This window comes from Micromys minutus (genome assembly GCF_963924665.1).
Source record: "Micromys minutus genome assembly, chromosome: 31".
In the NCBI taxonomy this organism is placed as follows: Eukaryota; Metazoa; Chordata; class Mammalia; order Rodentia; family Muridae; genus Micromys; species Micromys minutus.
Genome location: NC_137966.1, coordinates 10,805,917 through 10,828,628, shown reverse-complemented (window position 1 = coordinate 10,828,628; position 22,712 = coordinate 10,805,917). Strand labels below are relative to the sequence as shown.

Sequence of the window (22,712 nt, the reverse complement as noted above, 5' to 3'; positions counted from 1 at the left end):
AAGTCATCCCAATAGGTTTAGAAATGGAAATTTATAAGTCAGCCACCAAGATCCTGCCTCACAGGTACAAGCGGAATACAAACAGTGGATAAAAATGGTCTCTGCGAATAGAGAACTATTGGTTCTGTCGGTAAGAATAAAGAAGTAAATGTATCTGCTGATGATTTTATAATCATCTTCCCAAATATGTATTTGAGAAGTAAACAATCCACACTGTATGGTGCAGTCTCGGGTCACTGAGCAAATACACTATTATTTAAATGAACATCTAATTAGCAATGCGCAGGCACAGTGAATTCAAATGTCACGTGTGTATATAGACTCATAAAGAAGGGGTGTAACAAAGGTCTTCCCCTCTTTTAAAGAGATTCAGAGTGGATTTCTGCACTAGGCTAACCTTCATCTTTATCTTTAGAGAAAATAAATTCAGCACAGACCCAGACAGCAAAGTCAAGATCCATGGCTACCCAGAGCACCTTGAGCTGCAGGTAATGAAGCAAAATCCCCCGGGTGATTTACGTGAACCCACCCATCCCCAGGTCTTTCCTGAAGCAAGGATTGTCTAGTCATGTTCACTGAAGCTTCTGTTCTGAGAAAATCTCACTTGAAACCCAATGTGTGAAACAGATAAAGATAGATTAGCTGCATTTGGTATGTGTTTGCATGTGTATATGTATGTGCGTGTTTGGTGTGAGTGTGCTGTGTATATGCCATTGTGTGGGCGTGTGTGTATGTGAGAGGGTGTGCAATTGTGTGTGAGTGTGCTATGAGTGTGCTGTGAAATTGTCTGTGTCAATGTGTGTATGTGTGCAATTGTGTGTGTGCAATCATTGTATGAGTGTGTTGTAAGTGTGTGTTCAATTGTGTGTGTAGTATTGTGTATATGTGTGTTGTGTGTGCATATGTGTGTGTATGTGTGAGAGTGTGTACGCTGTGTGTGTGCAGTTTTGTGTGTGAGTGTGCTGTGAGTGTGTGCAGTTGTGTGTGTGAGTGTTTGTGGTATGCTGTATATATGTGTTGTGTATGTGTACATGTGTGAGGGTACATTTGTGTGCATGTGTGAGTGACATGATATATATGAGTGTGTGTGTGTGTGTGTAGATGTGTGATGTGTGTGTTTATGGTATCGTAGTGAGGGTGCTATGCAGAATACCATTGCAAAAATACTGCTTTAAGCTAAATTGTTAAAGTCTGGAAATGGCATTGGCTTGTTTCTAGCAAATTTTGCTTCTAGGGAAAAAAGCACCTCTGTGGCACAAGGTCCCAGCTACCACATGAGGATGGGACAATGCCTACCCCACAAAGTCACCACGAGGAACAAGCAGGTACTATGTGCTCGACTCTTGGCAGAGAGCCAAGTCTGTGAATTCTCACTGGTGATGGTGGTGGGTGTGGCAGATGAGTCCTAAGAGATGAGCCGGGCTCAGGGACCAACTCTCTCTGTCCACGTGTTACGGCACAATGACAGCTGCCTTTTGCTGAGTGCTCACTGTCACGCTTAGGTTCCAGAGCCTGTGACACACATGGTGTCACCCCTCGTTCACAGGTAAAATCAAACAACAACAATAACCTGAGGCTTAAGGGAAGTTAGCTCGCCTGAGGTCACACTGTGGCTTACCTAGGATTCCACTCTAAAATATTAGAGCTCTGACACTCCTGTTCTTGAGCTCCAGGGCACACATGATTCATCAACAAATGCTTGTTTGCTGATGGGAATCTAGATGTGGGAGCCAGAGCAAACACGGTAATGGACTGGAGATGTATTCTAGAAGTGAGTTTATACTAGAAACGAAAGCTGACGCGTAGGTCATAATCAGCAACGCATGTGCTTGAGATCTGTAGTGGGCCTTCTTGCCCCAAACTCAGGAGAAGAGCAAGGGTATGCCACACTGCTCTTCTCCATTTTTTCTTGCCTGCCCCCACCCCCTCACCATGTCCTCCAGACTTACCACAAGGTCTGAGCTGGTCTGGAAGGTCTCAATATAAAAGGAATAGTGTTGGTCACTCATCTGGTCCAAGATGGCTGTCATGCATGCCACAAAGTGACTCTAGGAGACACAATAAAAACCATAATAACTCTGGAATTTGTTCTTTCCATCTCTTGACAAGCTTGAAAACAGACAATCACCCCAGGCACTGATAAAGGGCCACCCAGCAGCGAAACATCTCCTCTTACTGGCACGTAAAACAGCTCTCCAAGAGGAAATGTCCTTACTGCTAATTCATTTAAAAAGCATCCATTAAACACCCATTATGTGTCTGTAGTTGTAGTAGGAGCTCCAGAGACAAAGCTAAGAGCAGACCCACGGCTGCACCCCACTTCTGTGCTGTCTGCACCCTGGAGACCACACTCTGTGGATGTTGGGAGACTCAGCCTATGTCAGCCAAGATCCCCGGGGGTGGGCAGTTTCATTTTCTGGTAAATAATTTTTGTCTGTGTGAATCCCCATTGTCTTATCTTTGCCCATATCCACTCCCAGAGGAGTTCCTGAAAAGATCAACGTTTCCAACAGCACCGCTCAGTGCCTTGCCAGTCCCGGCAGAGAGATCAGTTACTGGGTCACCCTGAATCCATCAGCCAGGAGAGAACCTAACACCTGCCGGATTGGCATTTGTTAGGGATAAAGAAGATAAAGGAGATGCGGATGGTGAGTTTGATGATGTGAGTGCGCTTATTATTTAGTTGGGAAAGCATGACTATTGTCCATGAGGAAAGGAGTGAGACAAGAGGGAAATCAAGGTAGAGACCCGAGGAGGAGGTGGCTCTCCAAGGCACCCTGGGAATGCAGAAGCATGAGTTATGGCAAGGCATGGAGTGGAGACATCACTCAGACTCTCCTGAGTTCTCCCTCCCAGGGCGTGGAATGTCTGTGCTAGGGATACAGATAGAGATGGTAAAGAAAGCACTAGCCACTAATCAAGCAGGGCAGGATGATATTCTCAAATTCTAGAGGGACTACCATCTTGGCCAGAGAGGGTCTCATTGTGAACCAGCCCAGCATAGACTTTTTTTTTTTTTTTTTTTTTTGGAAGGTTGCCTGGATAGTCATGTCCAGGGACTCCTCCTGCTGAAGATAGTTAGCTTAGAAGTTTCATGTTTGAACAGTACAGGTGTGTGATATCTGAGTGTGTGTTTGTGTGTGTGTGTGTGTGTGTGTGTGTGTGTGAGTCACAAACTGTAGCCTCTTTACAAAATTCTCGTGTTATTAAAAATATCATCTATGCATGCATACATGCATGTAATCTGCAAACTAGCCAGCCCGTAGGTCTGCTCTAGTGATGGACATGCTAAAGACCCCAGGAAGCCCACTCTGCATTCCTTCCTAGGTCCCTTCGGTTGACTGAATGCGTCACATGCTCTTGTCTGCCAAAGTAGCTCACATAGGTATAGTCTCTCACTTTTCAGTTAGAAAGTTAGAGGTGCCGTGCCTTCCCAGTCAGCAGGGCCATCTCCGTAACAGAACGAGGTGACGATGCTGGTGACAATCACTTAAAATATCATTGATAGTTTTGGAACTGCTGAGTGGCCTTTTAAAAGAAGAAACTCTATGACTAAGTGGGTCACCTGCACAGGGGCTGGTGATCCCTGAACTCAGCCCATGTTTAAGAAGTAGGGGTATCTGGCTAAAAGCACTAAGCTTAGACTTTCAGGGGCTCTAGCCACCTTGCACATAGGAACCCAAAGTCTTGGGGGTTCTACCTGCTTGTTACTTCCTAGCTAGACCTCTGGAGGGGGTAGTCGTGAGTTTGCGAAATTATTCAACTCGTTCAAACCAGGTTAAAACAGCTACCTCCTGGCTAACTTAGCAAGGTCCCACTGAAATCGAGAAATGAAGTTTATACCTCTGGCTAGCCTACATGTAGGGGACAGGTAAGGCTCTGTGTGTGTGTGTGTGTGTGTGTGTGTGTGTGTGTGTGTGTGTGTGCCTGTGCTTCCGTTCCCTCAGTCTCTTCTCTTCCTTCCTGAAACAGTTCATCCTGTGGCCACTAGAGGGCGTTTCTTTTCACATGGCAGCTGCTGTGCAGTTTGTTCAGCTTTTTATTTATTCCTACGTGAGCAGACCCACTACACTTCTTGCGTATAAACAGTGAAAATTACAACATAAGGGGCTTATTTTCCCTTCATTTGGAGTTATCCGGCTTCTGGTCAAAGGCTGTCTCATTGTACAAGGAAAAGAGGCGGCATCTTCTGCAGGTAATTGCACTGCTTGAAGGTAAGCGATATGGGAAGGTTTTTTTTTTTTTTTTTTGTCTTTTTTTTTTTTTTTAAATCGATGATCTTGTAGGGAAAAAAAAATGCTGATGTCTCTCGGACAACAGTTTACTTTAAATCTTTGGCTTAAAGGAGTGCTGAGACTGTGAGATTGTGTGGGTGTGTGTGGTGAAAATCCACCATTGTCAGAACTGCAGGCTGCCCCGAAAGCCTCCGATCCGCAAGGCTCCCTATCCCCAGTGGCTTGAGAATTGGAAGAGGAGGAAATGCACGGGGGAAACCTCGGAGGAGCTCAAGTTGCTTGGAATTACCTTGAACAGGCTGTGTTCTCTTAGGGTTTGTCTAAGGAAACTTCTATGCTTTTTTTTTCCTTTCTTCCTTTAAATAATGAAAACGAGAGAGGGGGTTTCCCATTCTTCCTTAGAGAGTTGGACTTTTTTTTTTACGAAATCAACTGGTTTTGTTTTATTAGGAGTCAGTCAGTGTGTTAGAGTTCACAAGTCAATCAAAATCACTCTTAGCAGCTTGTTAATTTCTTTGTCTTGATCAGTAGAAACCCCCGTTGGGTGCCTTTCACTAGGATTTGCATGCCCTGTCATGGAAGTTTAGACAAGTCTCTTGCATTCGCCTGTTAATCAAAAAATTGACTGCTTTCTCTTGAACTGGAAGTGTCCTGGTTTTCTACCATAGTGCCTAGCTCTCTTTGGTGATCTGGTGATAGATCCTTAGGTGATAACAGAAATGTGGCTAACAGACACCCTGAAGTAAAGCCAGCCACGGAAGGTAGGTTCCTTAAAGGCTCCTCTCTGTCATTTGAATGGAATGGCCATTCACGCTTTCTCATGCAAAGAAGGAATAAGGAGTCACGATGTGCTTCTCTGATGGCTAGTCCCTTTCAAGATTGTCTTCAAAATGGCAATTGTGTCTTGGCCTTCTCCTGTTTTTGGTTTTTTTTTTTTTTTTTTTTTTTTTTTTTTTTTTTTTTTTTTTTTTTTTTTTTAAGTTTGAGGCCAGACTTTCATACCTGCCATGATGTCTAAAATGTTTAGAGAAACTGGGGTTCGGGGTGACAACCAGACTATTTGCCCCAGCAACCAACACAGCCCTAAGGTCGACCGCTGCTCAAACTTTGTATCATTAAAAGTTCAAACTCCCGTCCCCTCCAATGATCTAGAAAAGCCTCAGTGATACATGGGGTTCTCAGGGAGTTGGGGGATCCCCTGTAATCTGAGACAATTAGAACCCTCTTCTTTTGATTCCTGGCAGAAGTTCTATAATCGACATATATTTACCACCAAGGCACAAGACGGCCACTGATCTATATCAAAGCAGCATGCCAGGTGCCTGGGTAGGAAATTGCTTCTTAAAGCAGAGTACCCCAGGGGCCTGCATATTAAATCCCGGAGAGAAACTGAATCTGAGACTCTGGCGCAAACCAGGCAGAGTCACCTAATCGGGTGGTTTAAAATGTGGCTAATGAATCACAGCATGAGGAGACACAGTTTGAAACTAGGTCAAATGTGGAAAAAAAAAAAACAGTCCTCGCAGGATCTTAGCTGATGAGGGGCTACATAAAGCTAGACTGGCGGGGCACATTTGACGCACAGGACCCTCTTCCGTGATCTGAGACAATCAGTTCTTTTAATTAAGCTAGCGTATCACTACACTCAGAGGTCTCAAGCACCTGGGAGAGAACTGGAGCTTTGGGGGAAAGCAGTCAGGGCCTCTTTGCTCTGTGCTGTGGAGAGAACAAGAGAAAACAGATATCCTGTGAGCTGCACAGCAGGTGACTTTAGTTCTGGTAGGAACTCTCCCCAAACCATTACCCTGGCTCCTCTGTATCAAAAGTCACGTCCATATCATATTATTATTAGAAATACTAATAGTCCTGCACACAACATTCAATTTAACCTATTCCTACTTAGCAACCTTTAATGCAAATACACACATTCAGGTACACATACCCATATACGTATACGCGTGCGAGAATACACACACACACACATACACACACACTCAGAGTCAGAACTCTTGAGGAGCCTGGAGTACACCTAGGCAAAGAAGGCAAAGCAATCATTTGCCCTGCTTTGGAGAACAAAATCGAGGAGAGGGCTTGGCTGCTGGGAGGTACCCCCCAGTCCCCCCTGAGATTGGTGAGAGAGGTGAGAACACAGAGGGAAGGAAACAGTCAACTGCAGGAGCTTGCTACCCTAAATGCCAACATTACTATGAGATAGCAGCTGGTGACGCGTTGCTATGGTAACTTCAGATAAGGCACACGACCAAAATAAAATACAATATAGAAAGCACCAGGGAGAGGCGATGGAGAAAGTTTGTGTGCCGAGGGAAGCTCACGGGGAGATGAAAAGTTCTGTGAACAGGGTACACTTTGGAGACTGAGCCGAAAGTGGCCAAATGCTGCTCCCGGGCTGCTGCTCTGCTCGCCCCCCATGTCTGTTATGTGCTTATGTAACTGATTTTATTCTTGGATTAAGCTAGTGCTCTCTGTATGGTGGATCCAGGACTGATTGGAGGTGGGAGGTCGTGGTGTCAGGAAAAGCCAGGGCTCTGAAACCCATTCATCTCGGAGCCTCGCCGGGGCCTCTGGGAGTTGTAATTTACCAGAGTGTTTAGGGAGGCTGAGATGTCGAGTGTGTTCTCTTATAGCATTGCCAAGTCTGGCTACAGTGCTGGGTATTGGGGGGGGTATAGCGGGGTAGCTAAGGCTCATATCTAATGATTGCTCAATACAGAGGCACAACTGGGGGGGTGGGGGGTGGGGCAGAGGTGTCTTGAAATCAGGTAGCCAGGGTTCCAATCTTAGCTATGGGCCTGTGACCTGGAGCAGAATCTTGTGTGGCTTGGGCTGGCTTGCCTAATGTGTCAAAGAAGTTAAAAAGCAATTTATTTTATATGGAGAATAAAAGATGGGATTAATTTATATAAAAAACCAGTAAGTACCAGCTATTATTATTATTGTTGTTGTTGTTGTTTGTTGTTGCTGTCATGCTATTTGCTATGGTCCAGAAAACTACACAGATTAACCAGGTAAAATTCCCAGTCCAGGGAAAATGGTAACTGTTTGAGACCCTATTTAACTTTGCAGCTTAACCACAGTGGCTTTGTGGCCTTCAACACTCAGTGACCTTTGGTTATTGTATCTCAAGTTCAGCTGCTCAGTGAGTGTGTACCTCTTGGAGCAAAGCATGCTGGGAGATTTCTTCTACTTGAAGATAGTTGCTGGAAGGTAGGAAAGGTGACTTCAGTGTTCAAATTGTTCAGAAGCATGGGCTGCCACTGCCTTTATGGAAGACTTAATCCCTCCACTGTCTGGCTTTAGGAGGTGCCTGACTTTGTGTGTCCTGAAACCCTAGCTAACCGGGAGTCCTGCCATGCAGTAGGTGAAGCCAGTTCCATTCCTTCTTAGGGAAATGAACGCACATCTAGGAGGTTTGTGTGGTCTGTTCCATGTCAAAAGCAGAAGGAGACCATGAAAAAGCAGAGATGTGCCTCCTGATGCTATGCCTCTGTGTGCACCCTAACAGGACTCACCTGTGCATGGTGACCCCAGCACAATGCACCCCTGCCAACACTGTGGGCATCAATGACAGCTCAACTGTTTGGATAAACCAGAGCTAGACTTGCAGGCAGTACAAGTTCCTTAGGGAACAGCCCTTCCTAAAAGATCAGTGGGACAGCCTGAGAAGGCTGCTTGTGGTCAAGACTAGAAGAAGAGCCTGTATACCTCATGCATCTTCCCTTGGAACCAACAGCTCTGATCCTAGCTGGAGCTGGGGTCTGCCTGTGAGATCACTTTAAATTTTCCAAAGAGATTAGTAGGGTATTTTGTGGTAAGGGAAAGTGGGGGATGGTAGATCCTATTCATATGAATGAATTGTTGGAGTGCTTTTTGAACTTCCATTATGGGAGCACCCACTATGTGAGCACCTACTGTGTGCTGGGCGTGGTGCAAGGTGATAAGGCTATAGATGTGATGATTATCAAGGGCATTTTTTAGAAGCTTTCATTCCAGATGAGTGGGGCTAGAAACAGGGAGACACGTCTGTAACAAGCCAGCACGTAAGAACCACCACAGACAGCAGTTTGCTCTACTAAGGAAAAGGGAGAAGGCAATGGACAAGGAAAGAATATAAGACACTCCGTGTGGACTGAGTAGACAGTGGTGGATTCTGGGAGCTAACATCTGAGTGATGGGGATGGCTGGAATAGCATCTGGGGATGAGTGAGAGACAGGATCAAAGACCCTGGGGTGGGGGCAGGTAGACTGAGAAAGAGACAGGGCAGAAGCCAGTATGGCCAGAAGCTATGAACAAGGAAGGTAAAAGTACGAGGTGAGGTCAAGGAACCAACTTCCAAGGGCGCATGGGGGTCCGGAGACTGTTTTCTTCTTAGTGCAGTGGAAGATCTCCATCTGAGTTTTAAGAAGTTTGCTATTGGCCATAAGATCCCTTCTGTAAGGAAGCTTCCAGATCTTACATGCTGGCCTATCCAATGAGCTACGCTACTGCTATTTCCAGGGCCATAGGTTGATAGAACATGTAAATTATGCCTTAAGTGCTGGCCGTTCTAGCTCCTGGTGGCACCATCACTCCTTAGCAAGTGCTTCTTACTAAATGATTATTTCGTCGCGTGGTCTGGCCCTCCTGTGGGAGCACGCGTGGAGTTGGTCTACTTCGACACCGATTTCATTTTTCTTCAGACTTGGTATGCTCAGTCTCCCGCTGTTCGGTGCTGAATAAACAGAAATCTACCCCTGGCTGCTCTCAGTCCCCAATTAAAACCATCTGTATCTGGGAACCTACCTGAGAGGCCAACTTGCTGGGAAATGGGCTATTATTAATTAGGATCCCCACCCCCTAAAACATAAGATTATTTTTTCTAACTCCATCCATGAAAGTATGGGCAGGGAGGGTCATAAGTCTGATTGGGAAAAGAACAACTTCAGGAATAAAGCGTTCTTCTCCTCGTTCACACCAGCGAAGGGCTTTCCAAGCTTTGTGCTAAACTTCCTAAGAAAATCTGTATTGGACAGTTCTCAGCGACAAGAGGGTGTAGCCCTCATCTTACACCCATCCATCCGCCCCACCCCAAATCAAACCAGAGACGCTAGTAGGGTTTGGAGTTTGAGACGCATATCCTAAGAAGTATTCCACCTGCCCCTGCAAATGTGTGCGTCTAGGTTCAATGATCCAAAAGGACGTTCTCTGTGGGATAAGGGGTCATGAAAGGTCATGAAATCCGAGGCGGATGGGGAGCTGAGAACAAAAGGACAGTGATGACTACCAGGTAAAGCAGTGTGACAGATACCGTGCTAAGCTCCTACTCTCCATCTGTGTAGACTGTTCACGGGGTCATAGCGAGGAAAAAGAAGGATTAGAAGGAAGATAAACCATCATCAGTCAGACACGTACAAGCCAGGCACGGCTGCGGAATCCATCAATGGTCACAGCGGCCATGTGTGTGCATTTGATCGACCGTTGCAAACGCTTTTTCTCCTTTACCAACTGTGGCGGTCCATCTTGGCTGCTAGCATGACTCAACGGGAAAGAGGAAACCTCTGTTGAGGAACTGCCCCCCATCAACTGGCCTATGGGCACATCTATGAGGGTGTTTTCTTGAGTTTTAATTAATGTAGAAGGGCCCAGTTTATACAGGGTTGTGCTATTCTTGGGCGATGAGCCTGGGCTATATAAGAAAGATAACTTGAACTTGTGTCTGGGAGCAAGCCAGAAACATGTTTCTCCGTGGTAGCTGTGTCATAGGCGGCTTCCAGGTTCCTGCTTGGGTTTCTCTCGATGCTGCATTATGAGCTGTACTGTAAATAAACCCCTTTATCCCTGAGTTGGTTTTCGTCAGTGTTCTCTCACAGTCATGAGAAAGCATACCAGGACATCAACATTTAATAGATGTTGGTAATACTGTTTGTACATTACAGATGAGGAAATCAGGAAGCAGGGAGGTGACAGAATTGTCCTAGATCATCTTGACCCCAGAAATGCCTTTGTTCTCTTTTCTTAAGGAAAAAGAAAAGTATGATCAAAATCCTTAGTTATCGTAATTAAAATTAAGCAATACCTCGAAACTCAACGAAGCAAGACCATAGTATATTTAATCTTTGAGCTACTGTCAGACAATTCCTGGATGCTGGGAAACGCCATTCAGGGCATGTTCTGTGCTCCCACAGGAACGAAAGGAGGGAGGAAGGGAGAGATAAATACCCAAATGAACTTAAGTAAGTGCATGGGTGAAGATGTAGGCAGACCAATCATAAGGGAAAACACACAACCAAGCTGCTCAGTAACAATGCTATACCATAGCATAGTTAAAGACTCTCATAACTCTAGAGCCCAATAAGACACCTCTCTGTTATCTGTACTGCTCTGGGCTCTTTCTGTGGGGAGAGATTTCCTGTTTGACACTAACACCACCTACTAGAAAACATTTGTTGTCCCATATCATTAGGATCTCTGGGACAAGTGTGTCCTGGAATGGAGGCCTGGTTTTCTTTGATGTGCTCTGGAACTTTGGACAAGATACTCTATCTCTTTAAAACTCTGTTTTTTTGTTTTTTTGTGAATGTGGTTATGAATGTCAGCTCTAGGACTGAGGGGAGGATGGTCAGATGTCTTAGAAGGTCTTCTAGAAAGATCTTTAACATACCTCTCTGAATGTGCAGCCTCAGCACCTTCCTGGTTTCCCAGGAACAGCATGGTGACCTGTCCCAATTTGCTTCCAATTGACTGCTAGCAGGGAATTTGGACCTCCCCATGGATCCAGGAGCTGCACCGAGGATGCACATTTGCACATCTCCCTGCTTCTCCCTTGGCAAAGTCCCCATGATTAAAGAAACACAAGGGTAGGCAGACAGATATGTTCATAGGCAGCTGGGCCAGGTCAGAGCTTTCTGTGGAGAAGACAATGTAGATAAAAGGGTTCCCTCAGTTACCCCCACCCCTAGCCCACCATGTTTTCTGAGGACTGTAGAACCCTAAATACCATCTTACACTTCAAGCTTCCACTTCTTGGGCCAAGGATATGCTAGGACCTCTTTCTATATCAGCCATCTCAAGTGAGAAATGGGGTTGCTTCTGATGTCTACTGGGTAAAGGCTAGTGCTGATTAAACACCCTGCAACAGAGGACAGGGCACAAAGCAGAGCGTGATCCAGCCCAAGATGTCGCTAACGCCGCAGTGAAGACCCATGCATTCTGATGCGGTAAGACAAGTACCATCGGTTTGCTCTGGGCTTTTAAGTGGCAGCAGACTGGGTTGGATTTATTCAAGGGAACTTTCAAAGGGAATGTAGATTTGAGGGATGACGAGGTTGAGAGAGATTCAACTAAGAATCGAAAATGACATCTTAGATATATAACAGAAAATACTTTTCGTCTGGTAATTTGATTAATTTAATTGATTGGTAGCGACTGCCTAGAGAATTGTGTCGGGAGTGATTTTAAGGCCAAGTCTTAGCTCAGCAGGAAAGGCTGCGGTGATCGATTAGTGATGTCTGCCAGAGGCTGGTGAAGGGAGTTGATAGTACAAACCCCGAGAAATCGCTGTCCCACTTTCAGACAGACTGGAACAGAATGAGGACAGAGGCAGAGGTGGAAATGAGCGAGGGGTTTGGGTACCATAGACGTCCACAGGGGGGATCATGAAAGACGTGCAAGGGCCTGGAATGGCAGGCTCTGAGCGACAGAACTCAATCTGTAGGTAATGGGATGGCGCGCTGGCACCTGCCGACTATTACCCCCAGGCCAGCTCTGCTGACTAGGTAAAGCAAGCTACTCAAAGCCCTTCCTCCCCATTCCTATAAAGGGAGTGCTATTTCATCTGTTAGCGGTGGCAGGGCCAGGAGGCTCTGGCTTTTATGAAGCTCATCCCAGTGACAAAAACACCCCAATGAAGCTGAACTGGGAAGATGGGGGGGGGGGGATGACTAAAAAAGTTGAGTCCAAGGCAGTAATGAGTTCCATAAAATCTTCTTGGAGGCTGCATGTCTGCACGTGTCCAGGCTCAGGTCATCAGTAGGGGAGGGGAGGGGAGAGATGCTCATTCCTGAGCTGACCCCAACCAAGTCAAGGCTTCCTATGGTCCTCCGCCTCCTCACAGGCAGACTTCTTTTCTGACGCTGACATCCCAGCTCTGGGAATGGTTCTCAATCCATTCATTCCCTGCCTTGCAAGTTTCCGACTGGCATCATCCTAACTCGCACCCTGGCAAGTTTCCTCCTCTCCCCTCTTCAGTCTCCTTTGTCCCACTTCCTGTCCTTCGACATGGCGGCAGAGCCCTGTGATCTCTGTCCCTTACAGTCAGCGTTAGTTTAACTGCCTGCAGACTCCTGCTCCCATCACCATCAATAAAGGTGACAGTGCAGCTTGGCACAGATGCAAAATATCCTCCTTCCTGCTCCACCCTCCGCTTTGGAGCAGAAGGCCCAGACCTGTGTTGAAAGCGTCCTTCCTGCTCCCAGTGCCCATAGCTACGCCCGCTCCACACTCAATTAGAGAAAAAAAGCAAGTGACACATGATGAAAAATGTCATTGAGAGAGGTAGCCTGGTAGTGGCCAGATATCAGATCAACATTACTAAAGCAGACGTATCTACTAATTCCATCTAGAAAAGAAAAAGAAAAGAGATGTCAGAGTTGTCTGGGCTGATTGGTTCTATAAATCCCCTGCTGGCTCTTTTTGCCCCAGCAAGGCTGCAAAAATCCTGGCCGGAAGTCTAATCGAAATGAAAGCTTAGAGAGGTAAGGGGGTGGGTGTTTCTATGACACTCCTGAAAATATCTCTGTAACAAAGGCAGAGGTGACAGAGACCAGAAAGGCTAGGTGCTTTCCGAGGCATTGCAGAGCTTTTGAAAATGACAAACCTGAGATGCGACCATACAGTTACACTGGCTATGTGCCCCTCCCCCTCCAAACAACAGGTCTCAGACCCACCAACTCCCACAAACAAAGTGACTTCCCCTACCCTGAGTCTGATATCAGACATGAGGGTGGTCTTGATGCCAAGTGAACTTAACCCGTAATTAAGTCTCATATTAGAAATACATCTTATTTCTCTTCCTTACTACATAGATTTTTTCCAGGCTTAGGGCAGAGCGTGCTGCCGTTGAACACTAATTTCACCTTTGAGAAATTAAGTAGGTGTCCCTGCCGCCATTCTGCCTTCCGCTTGATCGATTACTCCCTGGGCTCAGCATCTGAAGCTGATGGAGAACATCAAATTCCACACCAAATAGATGACCACTGATTTCCTTCTACAAAATGGCAGTCATTTTAGAGTGCATCTGAGAGGCATGGGGGGGCAGAGTCTGGGTCGGGGCTGTGGGGGTGCTGTGCCCCACGCCCCACAGAAAGCTTTCATTTGGGTGACCTCACTTTCTAAAGGCACTTGGCCATAAGGCCAGCATGTGCAGACCAGAGGAGATTGTGTATGATCTTTGCTTTTCTGTTTCCCCTGGGCCTCAGAAGGCTTAGTGATATTGCGCTGTGTTCTCAGAGCTTTCTACCGTGCAGTGGTGAAAGGCGGTGAACCACCTTTCCGGGCGGTTAAATCTATCTTATAGAGCGCTCAGCCCTTCCAAGAAGATGTGAAACTGTTGGGTTTCCGTGCTGCAAGCCCTACGTTCCAGAAAGCCCCCTTAGTCCTGGTCACATCAGGACAGCTGGTCACCTCACCCAGTTACCTCACGTGGCCTGCCTAACTTCCGTGGGTACTGCCCATGGAATCCCTTTCCATGATCTCCTCATGCTCACACACCCCATGTCCCACAATGGCATTCAAAGTTGCCAGCCATCTTTATCCTGCCCCGTTTTTCTGCACTGTCTCCTGCAGACTTATCTTCCCTCCCTCTCTTCGTGCTCTAACAAGAACAGTGCTTCATTTTAAGGATCAGCACAGGGACTTCCTCCTCCAGGAAGCCTTCATGGACTCCACCTGACTCTTTGCTTGCCACCAGGACAGTCCTACACTGTTTCTCTTCTTCTCATTGATGCATCACTAGTAACTTAACCGTGAATAAGGGGCATAGATCCAACTCATTTGAAGCTCTCCAATCCTGGGCCATATCAATACCCACTCCTTTGTAAACTACTATAGCCCTGTAATGAAGCATCCAACACAACTGATGTAATGCTATAACTAAGACAATGCATGATTACTGCACTGACGTAAATGATGTCCCTGCCTAGTGGGGTCAGAGGTGTCATTTGGGAATTTTAAAGGCCTTCCAACTTCGAAGTGCAATCTGCTGCATACTAACACATCACATTTGGCAGCACACGGGGTCAGGACCTTCCCTAACATTCTGAGGCCAACTGGTTGCTTCTGAGGACCCTCAGGTTTCCCAGGAACCCATAGGCCTCAACAGAAAGATATGGGGTGTCTTTACAAGGATGATGCTCACTGATTTTCCTCACAGGAGCCATGTGCTTATCGAACAAGGCCCTAATAGGGAGTAGGAACCTAGTAGCTTGGTTCTAGTCCAAACATTGCCACCCACGAGCTGAGGAAACTCAGACAAGTCTCTGTTCCTCTGCAGTTCTCCATAAAATCATTGACTGCTTTGGAACTCCAAATGCCAAATGTCTATAGTTAGTACCTGACATGTGGAAACTGGACATTTTGATTCTGTCTTTTGCTCATTCCCTGGTTGACTTTGGGCTCTGGGGTGATGCTGTCCAAGAGGCATTTCAGGATAGAACACTATGCCGTTCTTCTCAGTAGACACTGGAATATTGCATGTTTGGCTTTAGTTGTCAATCTGACATAACTTAGAATGAGAGTCTCAGTGAGGTTTTGTTTCTATTAGGTTGTCCTGAGGGCATGCATGTGGGGGATTTTTCATCATTAATCAATGTGGAGAGATCCAGCCCTCTGTGGGCTGCGCCATTCCCTAGGCAGGAAATCCTGCGCTTCATGAGACTAAATAAATCAATATCACAGCAACAGAAATGAATCCAGGGCATGGGTCTAATATTCCCTGAGTGGTTAATGGGTGAGATGCTTATCTTTAGGGCAGTGAGCTCACAAAGCATGAATAAGCCAAGCCGAGCGGATTTCTGGGCCAACTGGCCCTGAGATCTTAGGCAAGGCGTGCATTCCCATCCAACTCAATTTCCCCACTTCCTAAGCACCTTTGAACAATAAGCAAGACAGTGCGGGAAGGTTCTTTGACTCTCTTCAACAGCCACGTGTGAATACAGTAGAATCGAGTAGGTGAATGGGCTGTCCACTACCACCAGCGTAGCCTGGAAGCTTGTGAGAAATGGAGACTCTTAGGTGCTATCCCAGATCTTGGGTTCAGAATCTTATTAAATGACCTGCAGGTGAGTACTTGTCCCCTTGAAATTTGCACAGCGCTGCTGAGGCACGCAGTAGGTATTCCACAAAATGCAGTGAGCATTTTTCCTTACTTATTTTCTTTCATTTGGTGACCTTTAATGCTTGTATACTGTGAGCAGGGTCAGGGGCATGGGCTTCTCCCACAGGATAAGCATATAGTAGACTTCAGTATATCTACAGAGACTGGCTGAAGGGCTGGAGAAGGGAATCAAGCCTGGCTCGTTCTCTTAAAAAACTAATGGTCCAGGAGGAAATGAAGGCAGGAGCCCTAATATTCAAAGCAGAATAGGACTGCTAGAAGGTAAGGACTCACACTCATCTGTGCAACTGCTGTGAACAGAACATGTTCCAAGCAGGGGTTAAACATCCCTCTTGACAATCTTCACAGCCATACTGGAAATTAGTTGCTGGTGCATACGCCTTTAATAAACAAGGACATGTTGGCTCAAAGAGGTAAGGTAACTCATCCCAAGCTCTCAGATAGTCCGTGGGCCGACAAAACATACAGGACAGCCATATCAAGATCTTTCTGGAGGATGCCCCAGGGAGAGGAAGCACTAGGCATGATTTTGACTTGACTTTGACCACTGGCCACTCAAGGGCAGTACTGTCTCTCTGTGCTCATGGGAGATAGGGCAAGAAGCCCCACAAGCGAGAGGCTGGGTTGCTATTCCCAGCAGAGATGCTCATCACAAGGCTGCCTGCTCCGTGGACCACTTGTCTGATCCAGTTCACTGCATCTGGCTGCCCCTGCCCAGGACTCTCTCCTGCACTTGGACATTTTACTTGCAAATACATCCAGCAGACGCTGCCAGGCTTCACAATGACAGGCCTAGGCCACAGAGAGGAAGGCTGTGTGAGTTTGGGAGGAGAAGGAACCTCTTTCCAGAAGGTGTAGGATGTGGACAAGCCTGGGGGTCCTGATCTAAGAGTCCCAAGGTCACCAGAGATGACGGGTGCTATGCTGTTCCCCTGGGACTTTCTCACCAGATGGACAGGGATGAAAAATCTGTACTGCAGTCATGTTGTGGTCAATATAATTCTACCTCTTGACATGAGGTGGTGGATGACAGAGAAACCTGAGGGAAATATCTCCTTATACTTCAGTCTTTCCCCTCTCGCTGCCCTCGCTCCTCCATTGCTATGGAGGTTGTCCATGTGTCTCCTTCCCCAGCAATAGCCCCTTTGATGTGCCCCCCTCCATCTCCACAGCGGCAGCCGCAGCTATCGGGGCGCCTATTTAGAACACGGCCTTCTCCAGTTCCGCCTTGCACTCGGTGAATCAGAGCCTCTAAGAGCAGGCTCCTTCCTGCAACCGGGGATTAATGAGATTAATAATAGCAGTGGTGCCTCTGATAGATGCTCAAGTCTGAGACAGGTGCCTACGGGAGCTTTGGGACGAGCATTTCTGGCGAGCAGTTCCTAAAAAAGGAAGGAGGGACCAATGTGACCGGTAAGGACTGAACGAGTTAGGCATCCATGATTGTAATCTCAGCATTTAGAAGGCTGAAGCAGGGGGATGCCTGACAGATTGGGGCCAGCCTGGGCTGCAGTGTGAGACCCCATCTTAAACAAATCAACAAACAGGGCAAATTTGAAGAGGGGGTGGGAAATGAGACTCTAAGCAGCAAAGCCCTACTATGTGCCAGTCCCGCGAAGGGCCCATGTCACTGGCTCTGTACATAGTATGGAAGTATTAAGAGCTAACAAATACAAGCAGAAGGTTGAAGAGAATGCTCACAAAGGCACCCTTCTTTTGAATACCTACTATGTGTTTCAGCAGTGTTGTTCAAACATCAAGGGCCCTAGTACCTACTTGTGGGTCATATAATGAGATTTTTGGCTCCTGAGGTCTTGGCTGCTACCTCAGAGTCTGCATTTTTTACGAGCTTTCAGACAGTTGCTAGTGGTGGTAGTGATGCTGGATGGGCCACAATTGAACTAGAAGAAATTAGAACCTTCCTGTGCTGCCTCAGTGTTCATAGATGCTTAAGTAATAAAGAGACAGCAGCTTGCAGGGGGAAAAAAAAAGCATTTTCTATATGTTATGTTGCCTTTGACACAACTTAGAGGGGGGTGTCCCTACTACAGCTAGCCCTTGACCCCAGCTCTCTCTAATCAGTACCCACTCTTAAGGACAATAATATCAACACAAAGGCTATCTGTGAACACTACTTGAAACAAAGTCCCTAGGGAATTTTGTACGTGTTCAATATGGGGAGGGCCTGAGATAGGTTCCTTGTCAATGTCAGCTAAGTCAGATGACTGTGGGTTATATTTAATGTGATTTAAAGAAAAACAAATTTGTCAACTTCTGTCTCACCAGTGCAAGAGGCAGGTTTATACCCACCACACCTGGACTATTTTCAAGAGGCTGTGGTTGGGGGCTGGGGACACAAAGACAGCCCTGCAGCTCCACTTCCGTGTTCACTGGGTTTAGGGAACAGGGATATTGCTGTCTCCAGAGCAACCATGTCTAATGATCTTTCCAGCTTCTGCGTGGAGTCGGGCAGGCCCCCTGAAGACCTCTTTTCATCCACATTTTGGTCCGTTCTCACCCCCATTGACTCAGGCAAACTGGAATCAGAATTTAGTACCCCTCCCCCCAACTCACACCCGGGAGGACACAATCCGGGCAAAGATGGGGCTCATGTGGTTCAACAGAGGAACGTCATCTCTTCAATCTGGCCCTCTGTCTACTTTCATTTTTGCAACCCCAACAAAAAGTGTTTCCTCTTGTCCTCCACTCCCCCTCTTTCACTCTTTCTCATCCCCCTCCCCCTCCCCCTCTCTCTGCCTCTGTCTCTGTGTCTCTGTCTCTCTCTCTCCTTTCATTCCTACCTTTGATCACAGTCTTTCCCATATACCATCTCAGCATTGTAAGCAGTCAGTATTCAGTTCCTGGAGTTCAGGAATTACGTACTACCTATATCTTCATCCCGCCCCCACCACAGGGCCTGATCCAGATTAGGTTTCTCCATAGATATTTTCAGGATGCATCATGTGAACAACCTCCTACTTGACAAATCCAGGCTCTCGGCTCACAAACATTTCAGACGGCTCGTGCTCGCTTAGACTCCTTGACTCCAGCCTCCTACATGATTCTCTTTTATAGCATACCAAGTGGCAGCCTGTCTTCCGTTCCCTCGGCCACCTGAGCGAGAGGCTTCAGGCACCTTTGACATGTTCTGTCATCCATCTTGTGGCTGATTTCTTGCCAATTCCGCCTCTAAAATATGGCCAGACTCTTATTTCCATCCCTTCCCCACCCTGTGCAGATCAATGTATCTCTCATTTACAATAGCCATAGCTCCAAAAGATATTCCGATCTTGAACCTGCTTCTTCAAAAAGCAATCAGAATCGAACTCACATGCCCCTAAGCCTATACCCCTGCCTCATCCACTATGAAGCCTACCGTCCTTACCCAGCTTGTATCTGCTACTGCTGTACCCAGGTGCACCAAGACAAGCTATTCTAATAGGGTTTTTTTTAGTTCTTCCTAGTCAACCTTATGGCTTCCCATCTCAGCAGGTCTCCCCATCCTCATTTAGGTATTTATTTATGCTTTGGATTATTAAGCACTGGTTCTTAACCCCTTAGGCGGAGCTCCTAAAGGGCTCAACATTTGAGTGTCTAGTTCATCACTACCTTCACAGTAGCCAGGACAGGACCAGGATAGAAGAGATTCACATTAAATACCTTCTGAATAAACATATGCTTAAATTCTAAACATGATGCTCAGAAACCATGCTTACCCTCTCTCGGTATTGTTAGAGCTGATTGGCTGACAAAGGTGAGCCATTCCCCTGATGCGAGGCAAGAGTAGGCAATTCAATTTAATTCTTCTCAGTGTGGTACCAGTCGCTTCAATTACATCCAATTCATCTTAATTTAATTCCAAAAGCCTTTACAGACACCAAAGCTCTGACAGCCTTTATTCTAGAAGTAAAAACCTCAGCGATGAAGGCAACCTCTCCTGTGCCCTTCGGAGATGCCCCTTGTATTCACTCACATCATCTGGCCAAGGTCAGATGTAGAACATACTTGATACAGCCCCTACACAGGAGCCTGCAAACAGGTAACTGGTCGACCTAATCTGGCTCTCGAGGCCTTGCTAATTGATTGTTGGGTTTCTCAAGGTAGCTGCAGAAGTTCAACACAGTACACTGCCAGCAATGGTGACAAAGGGCATGAAGGTCAAGAATGCAGAGTCCTGTGTCTGTCATTCCATTACTGGCCAGGACAGAAATTAAGTGACTGAAGTCTTTTAGCCCACCTTTCAAATCTGTTAAAAGGCTTCGTGATGCTTTTTTTTTTTTTAATTAATTGCCCATTGTTTTGCACTTCATCTTACAGATATGAGGTTAAGGGCACTCTTTTCTCCCAGTATATGAAATGACTGACAGCCAAAAACACGTGGTGAATTACCAATGACCTGAAGTGGTTGCATTTACTACCAGAAGCAGAATTAGGGAATTCAAGCATCACAGCCAAGCAGACATAAACAGCAGTGGGGCTGGGTGAATTCTCTGGTAGCTGAGGCATAAGAGAGGGGGGAAAGGAAGGAAAGAAAGAAAATATATCAGCTTAAATTGTGTTACTTTTCTTTTGATTTTCTGGAGTGGAAAGCATACACAGTTCTTATAATGGCCACGTCACTTTCTCTGCTGCGAGTGTAACCCAGCAGGAATTTATCATGAATCCTTAGGAAAGCTCTGAGAGAAGTAGGGTAGACCTTGCCTTAATGAGTTTCACACAACAATAAATGCTACTCAGTCTGATGCCTGCCCCATTCACCCTCAATAAAGACTAGTCTTCAAGGGGAAGCAGTGTGCCTTCTGAAGAGCCAGCTTTATCCTGGGCTTAGTTTAACCAATTTACTCTATTCTGGGTTACAGTAATAACCACTGAGACACTTGTTAGGAGACTAAGCAATCTACACAGCTTCTGCTTCTTCCTCTCCTGGAAGAATCTCTTTTGAATTCTACCTGGGCTCCATGATCTTTGTTCTGAAGTTTTGGGTCATCCTAGAACATTCCAGATCTTTATAGATCAAATTGAATCAGTAGCCCAGGCTGGCCTTGAACTTGCATCCTCCTGCTTTAGCCTTCAAAGTGCTGGAATTACAGTCCTGTAATATAAGGTCCAGGCTCTGTAATAACTCTTTAAGATGTGAGGCATCATTAAGGTGATATGTTAATAAAATAGTAGCACAAGGAATGTGTGAGAGACCCCAGAACTGTAGGGACTTTCTAGGGTTTCCATTCTAATACCTATCCCCTAATATCCCAATTAAAAACACAATAACCCCTGTTCAAGGGGTGGGGGGGGAGAGAGAAGGAGAGAGAGAGAGAGAGAGAGAGAGAGAGAGAGAGAGAGAGAGAGAGAGAGAGAGAGAGAGAACTCTACCTTCCCCTGGTACTCTGATAGAGATATTTTCTTATGTTGGGCCATAAATTTCTCTTGCTGTGAAGACACTGAACTACTTCTGTTTCTGCAAGGTGATATAAACGCCCCAAAATTGCATGGGGGAAAAGCGTGCTTTCAAAACCATGATTTCTTCTTGCCAGAATATTCAGAAACAATACTAAATTTTTATTTCTTGTTTCTGCCCAGGCCCCTGGCTTCCCAATTGGGGATCTGTGAGTGAGAGCTGTTTGCTTGGGATTCCAGGAAGCCATGTCCTTCCTTATCAAGCCTGCCCCAGCTGCTAATGACACTGAGCCAGGAGAGCCTGCTCAATGTCCCCACTGCCTTAAGTAGTTTTAGCACAGAAGATGTATAAGAGGTGAGGGTCCTTTCCCCCAGTCAATTATAAGAGCGACTGAATGGCTGATGGATGGCAACTCTGCTCCCTACATGGCTTCTCTACTGCTAACCATTTCTGCCAGTCTGTCTTTTCTCCTGGCCTTACTTACCAATCTTTAACAGGACCCTGTGACTAACAGTGCATATTAAAACGGGACATTGTTCTCATAAAAAATCAGTATTTAAACCACATGCTACGAAACGTAGAGAAAGTCCCAAATGCCATTGTTTTCTCCCCATTTTAATCCTAAGGGGGAAGGGCTGCTGAAGTGAAGAGAGGAGCCCTGCGTGTGAGGGGAAGCTGCAATTTGAATATATGCATGAGTTCTCAAGGGTAAACCACCAGCAACCCTATTTATTCCAACCATGGGTTTCCCAACATGGCGCATGCCCCTCTCTTGCCCACCTCTGGGACTTTTCACTCCCATAGAAACCTAAGCTTAGTGAGGAGAGGGGGGGAAAGGCAGTCTCCAAAGACAAGTGGGGGTGATCAGGGAGGCTTCTTCTGCAATGTGGAGATTCTAGATTCTCCCTGTGCTCCAATCCCTCAGACCTCACTTCCTCTCCACCACCAGGGCAGATGATCCCATTGAACATCTGGCTTTTGCCTTCTGTGGACATATGGCTGTAGTTATCACAGGAGCATACAAATCTGCTGGGTTCATAGAGGCAGCACGCCCATGGTACCTTTTAACGGGCCTGCTGTATTTGCTCTTTAACACTCAGCATGGCAGCAGCCCAGTAGACATGAACTGGGAGCTCCCTGCAGGTTCTGTGCTCCCTTGGAAAGCATAGCCTTCCCACCCTGAACCCTCCCCTTGAGCACTGCTCTCTACAGGAACACAGGCTTGCTGAAGGAACCAGCAGGGCCACAGGGAGCCCTGGGCCTGGGAGGCAGGTCAAGAGCACTAAGTGGAGCTCAGAGAAGTCTTGGGGCATGAACAACAGATCTGCAACCTAAGAAAAGCTCTTCATCTAAGACCAGAACTATGGCATTCCTCCCTCCCTCCCTCCCTCCCCTCTCTCTCTCTCTCTCTCTCTCTCTCTCTCTCTCTCTCTCTCTCTCTCTCTCTCTCTCTGTGTGTGTGTGTGTGTGTGTGTGTGTGTGTGTGTGAAGGGATTAGTGGCTTCCAGGGCATTAGAACTAGAGAAGTCCCCAGCCAGGAGTCCCCTTCTGCCTGTGACCTTGGACACTTCCTGACACCCGAACATCAGTTTTTTCACCTGAACAATGGACACGGCTACCCTTCCTGTCAAATAACATTGCGAAGGGCAAAGTAAGCCTCTTGGGTGGAGATGATAATGACTGGGCCCAATA

At 46.5% G+C, this 22,712-nt stretch overlaps 1 protein-coding gene across 1 annotated transcript in view; it reads right to left on the bottom strand.

The window, feature by feature from the left end:
• Positions 1-22,712, bottom strand: part of DOCK2 (dedicator of cytokinesis 2) — a 400,191-nt gene that overhangs the window by 83,386 nt on the left and 294,093 nt on the right. The window contains exon 28 of the mRNA XM_080942111.1: positions 1,950-2,048. Coding sequence (XP_080798237.1) covers positions 1,950-2,048 — 99 coding nt within the window. The remainder of the gene's footprint in view (positions 1-1,949; positions 2,049-22,712) is intronic.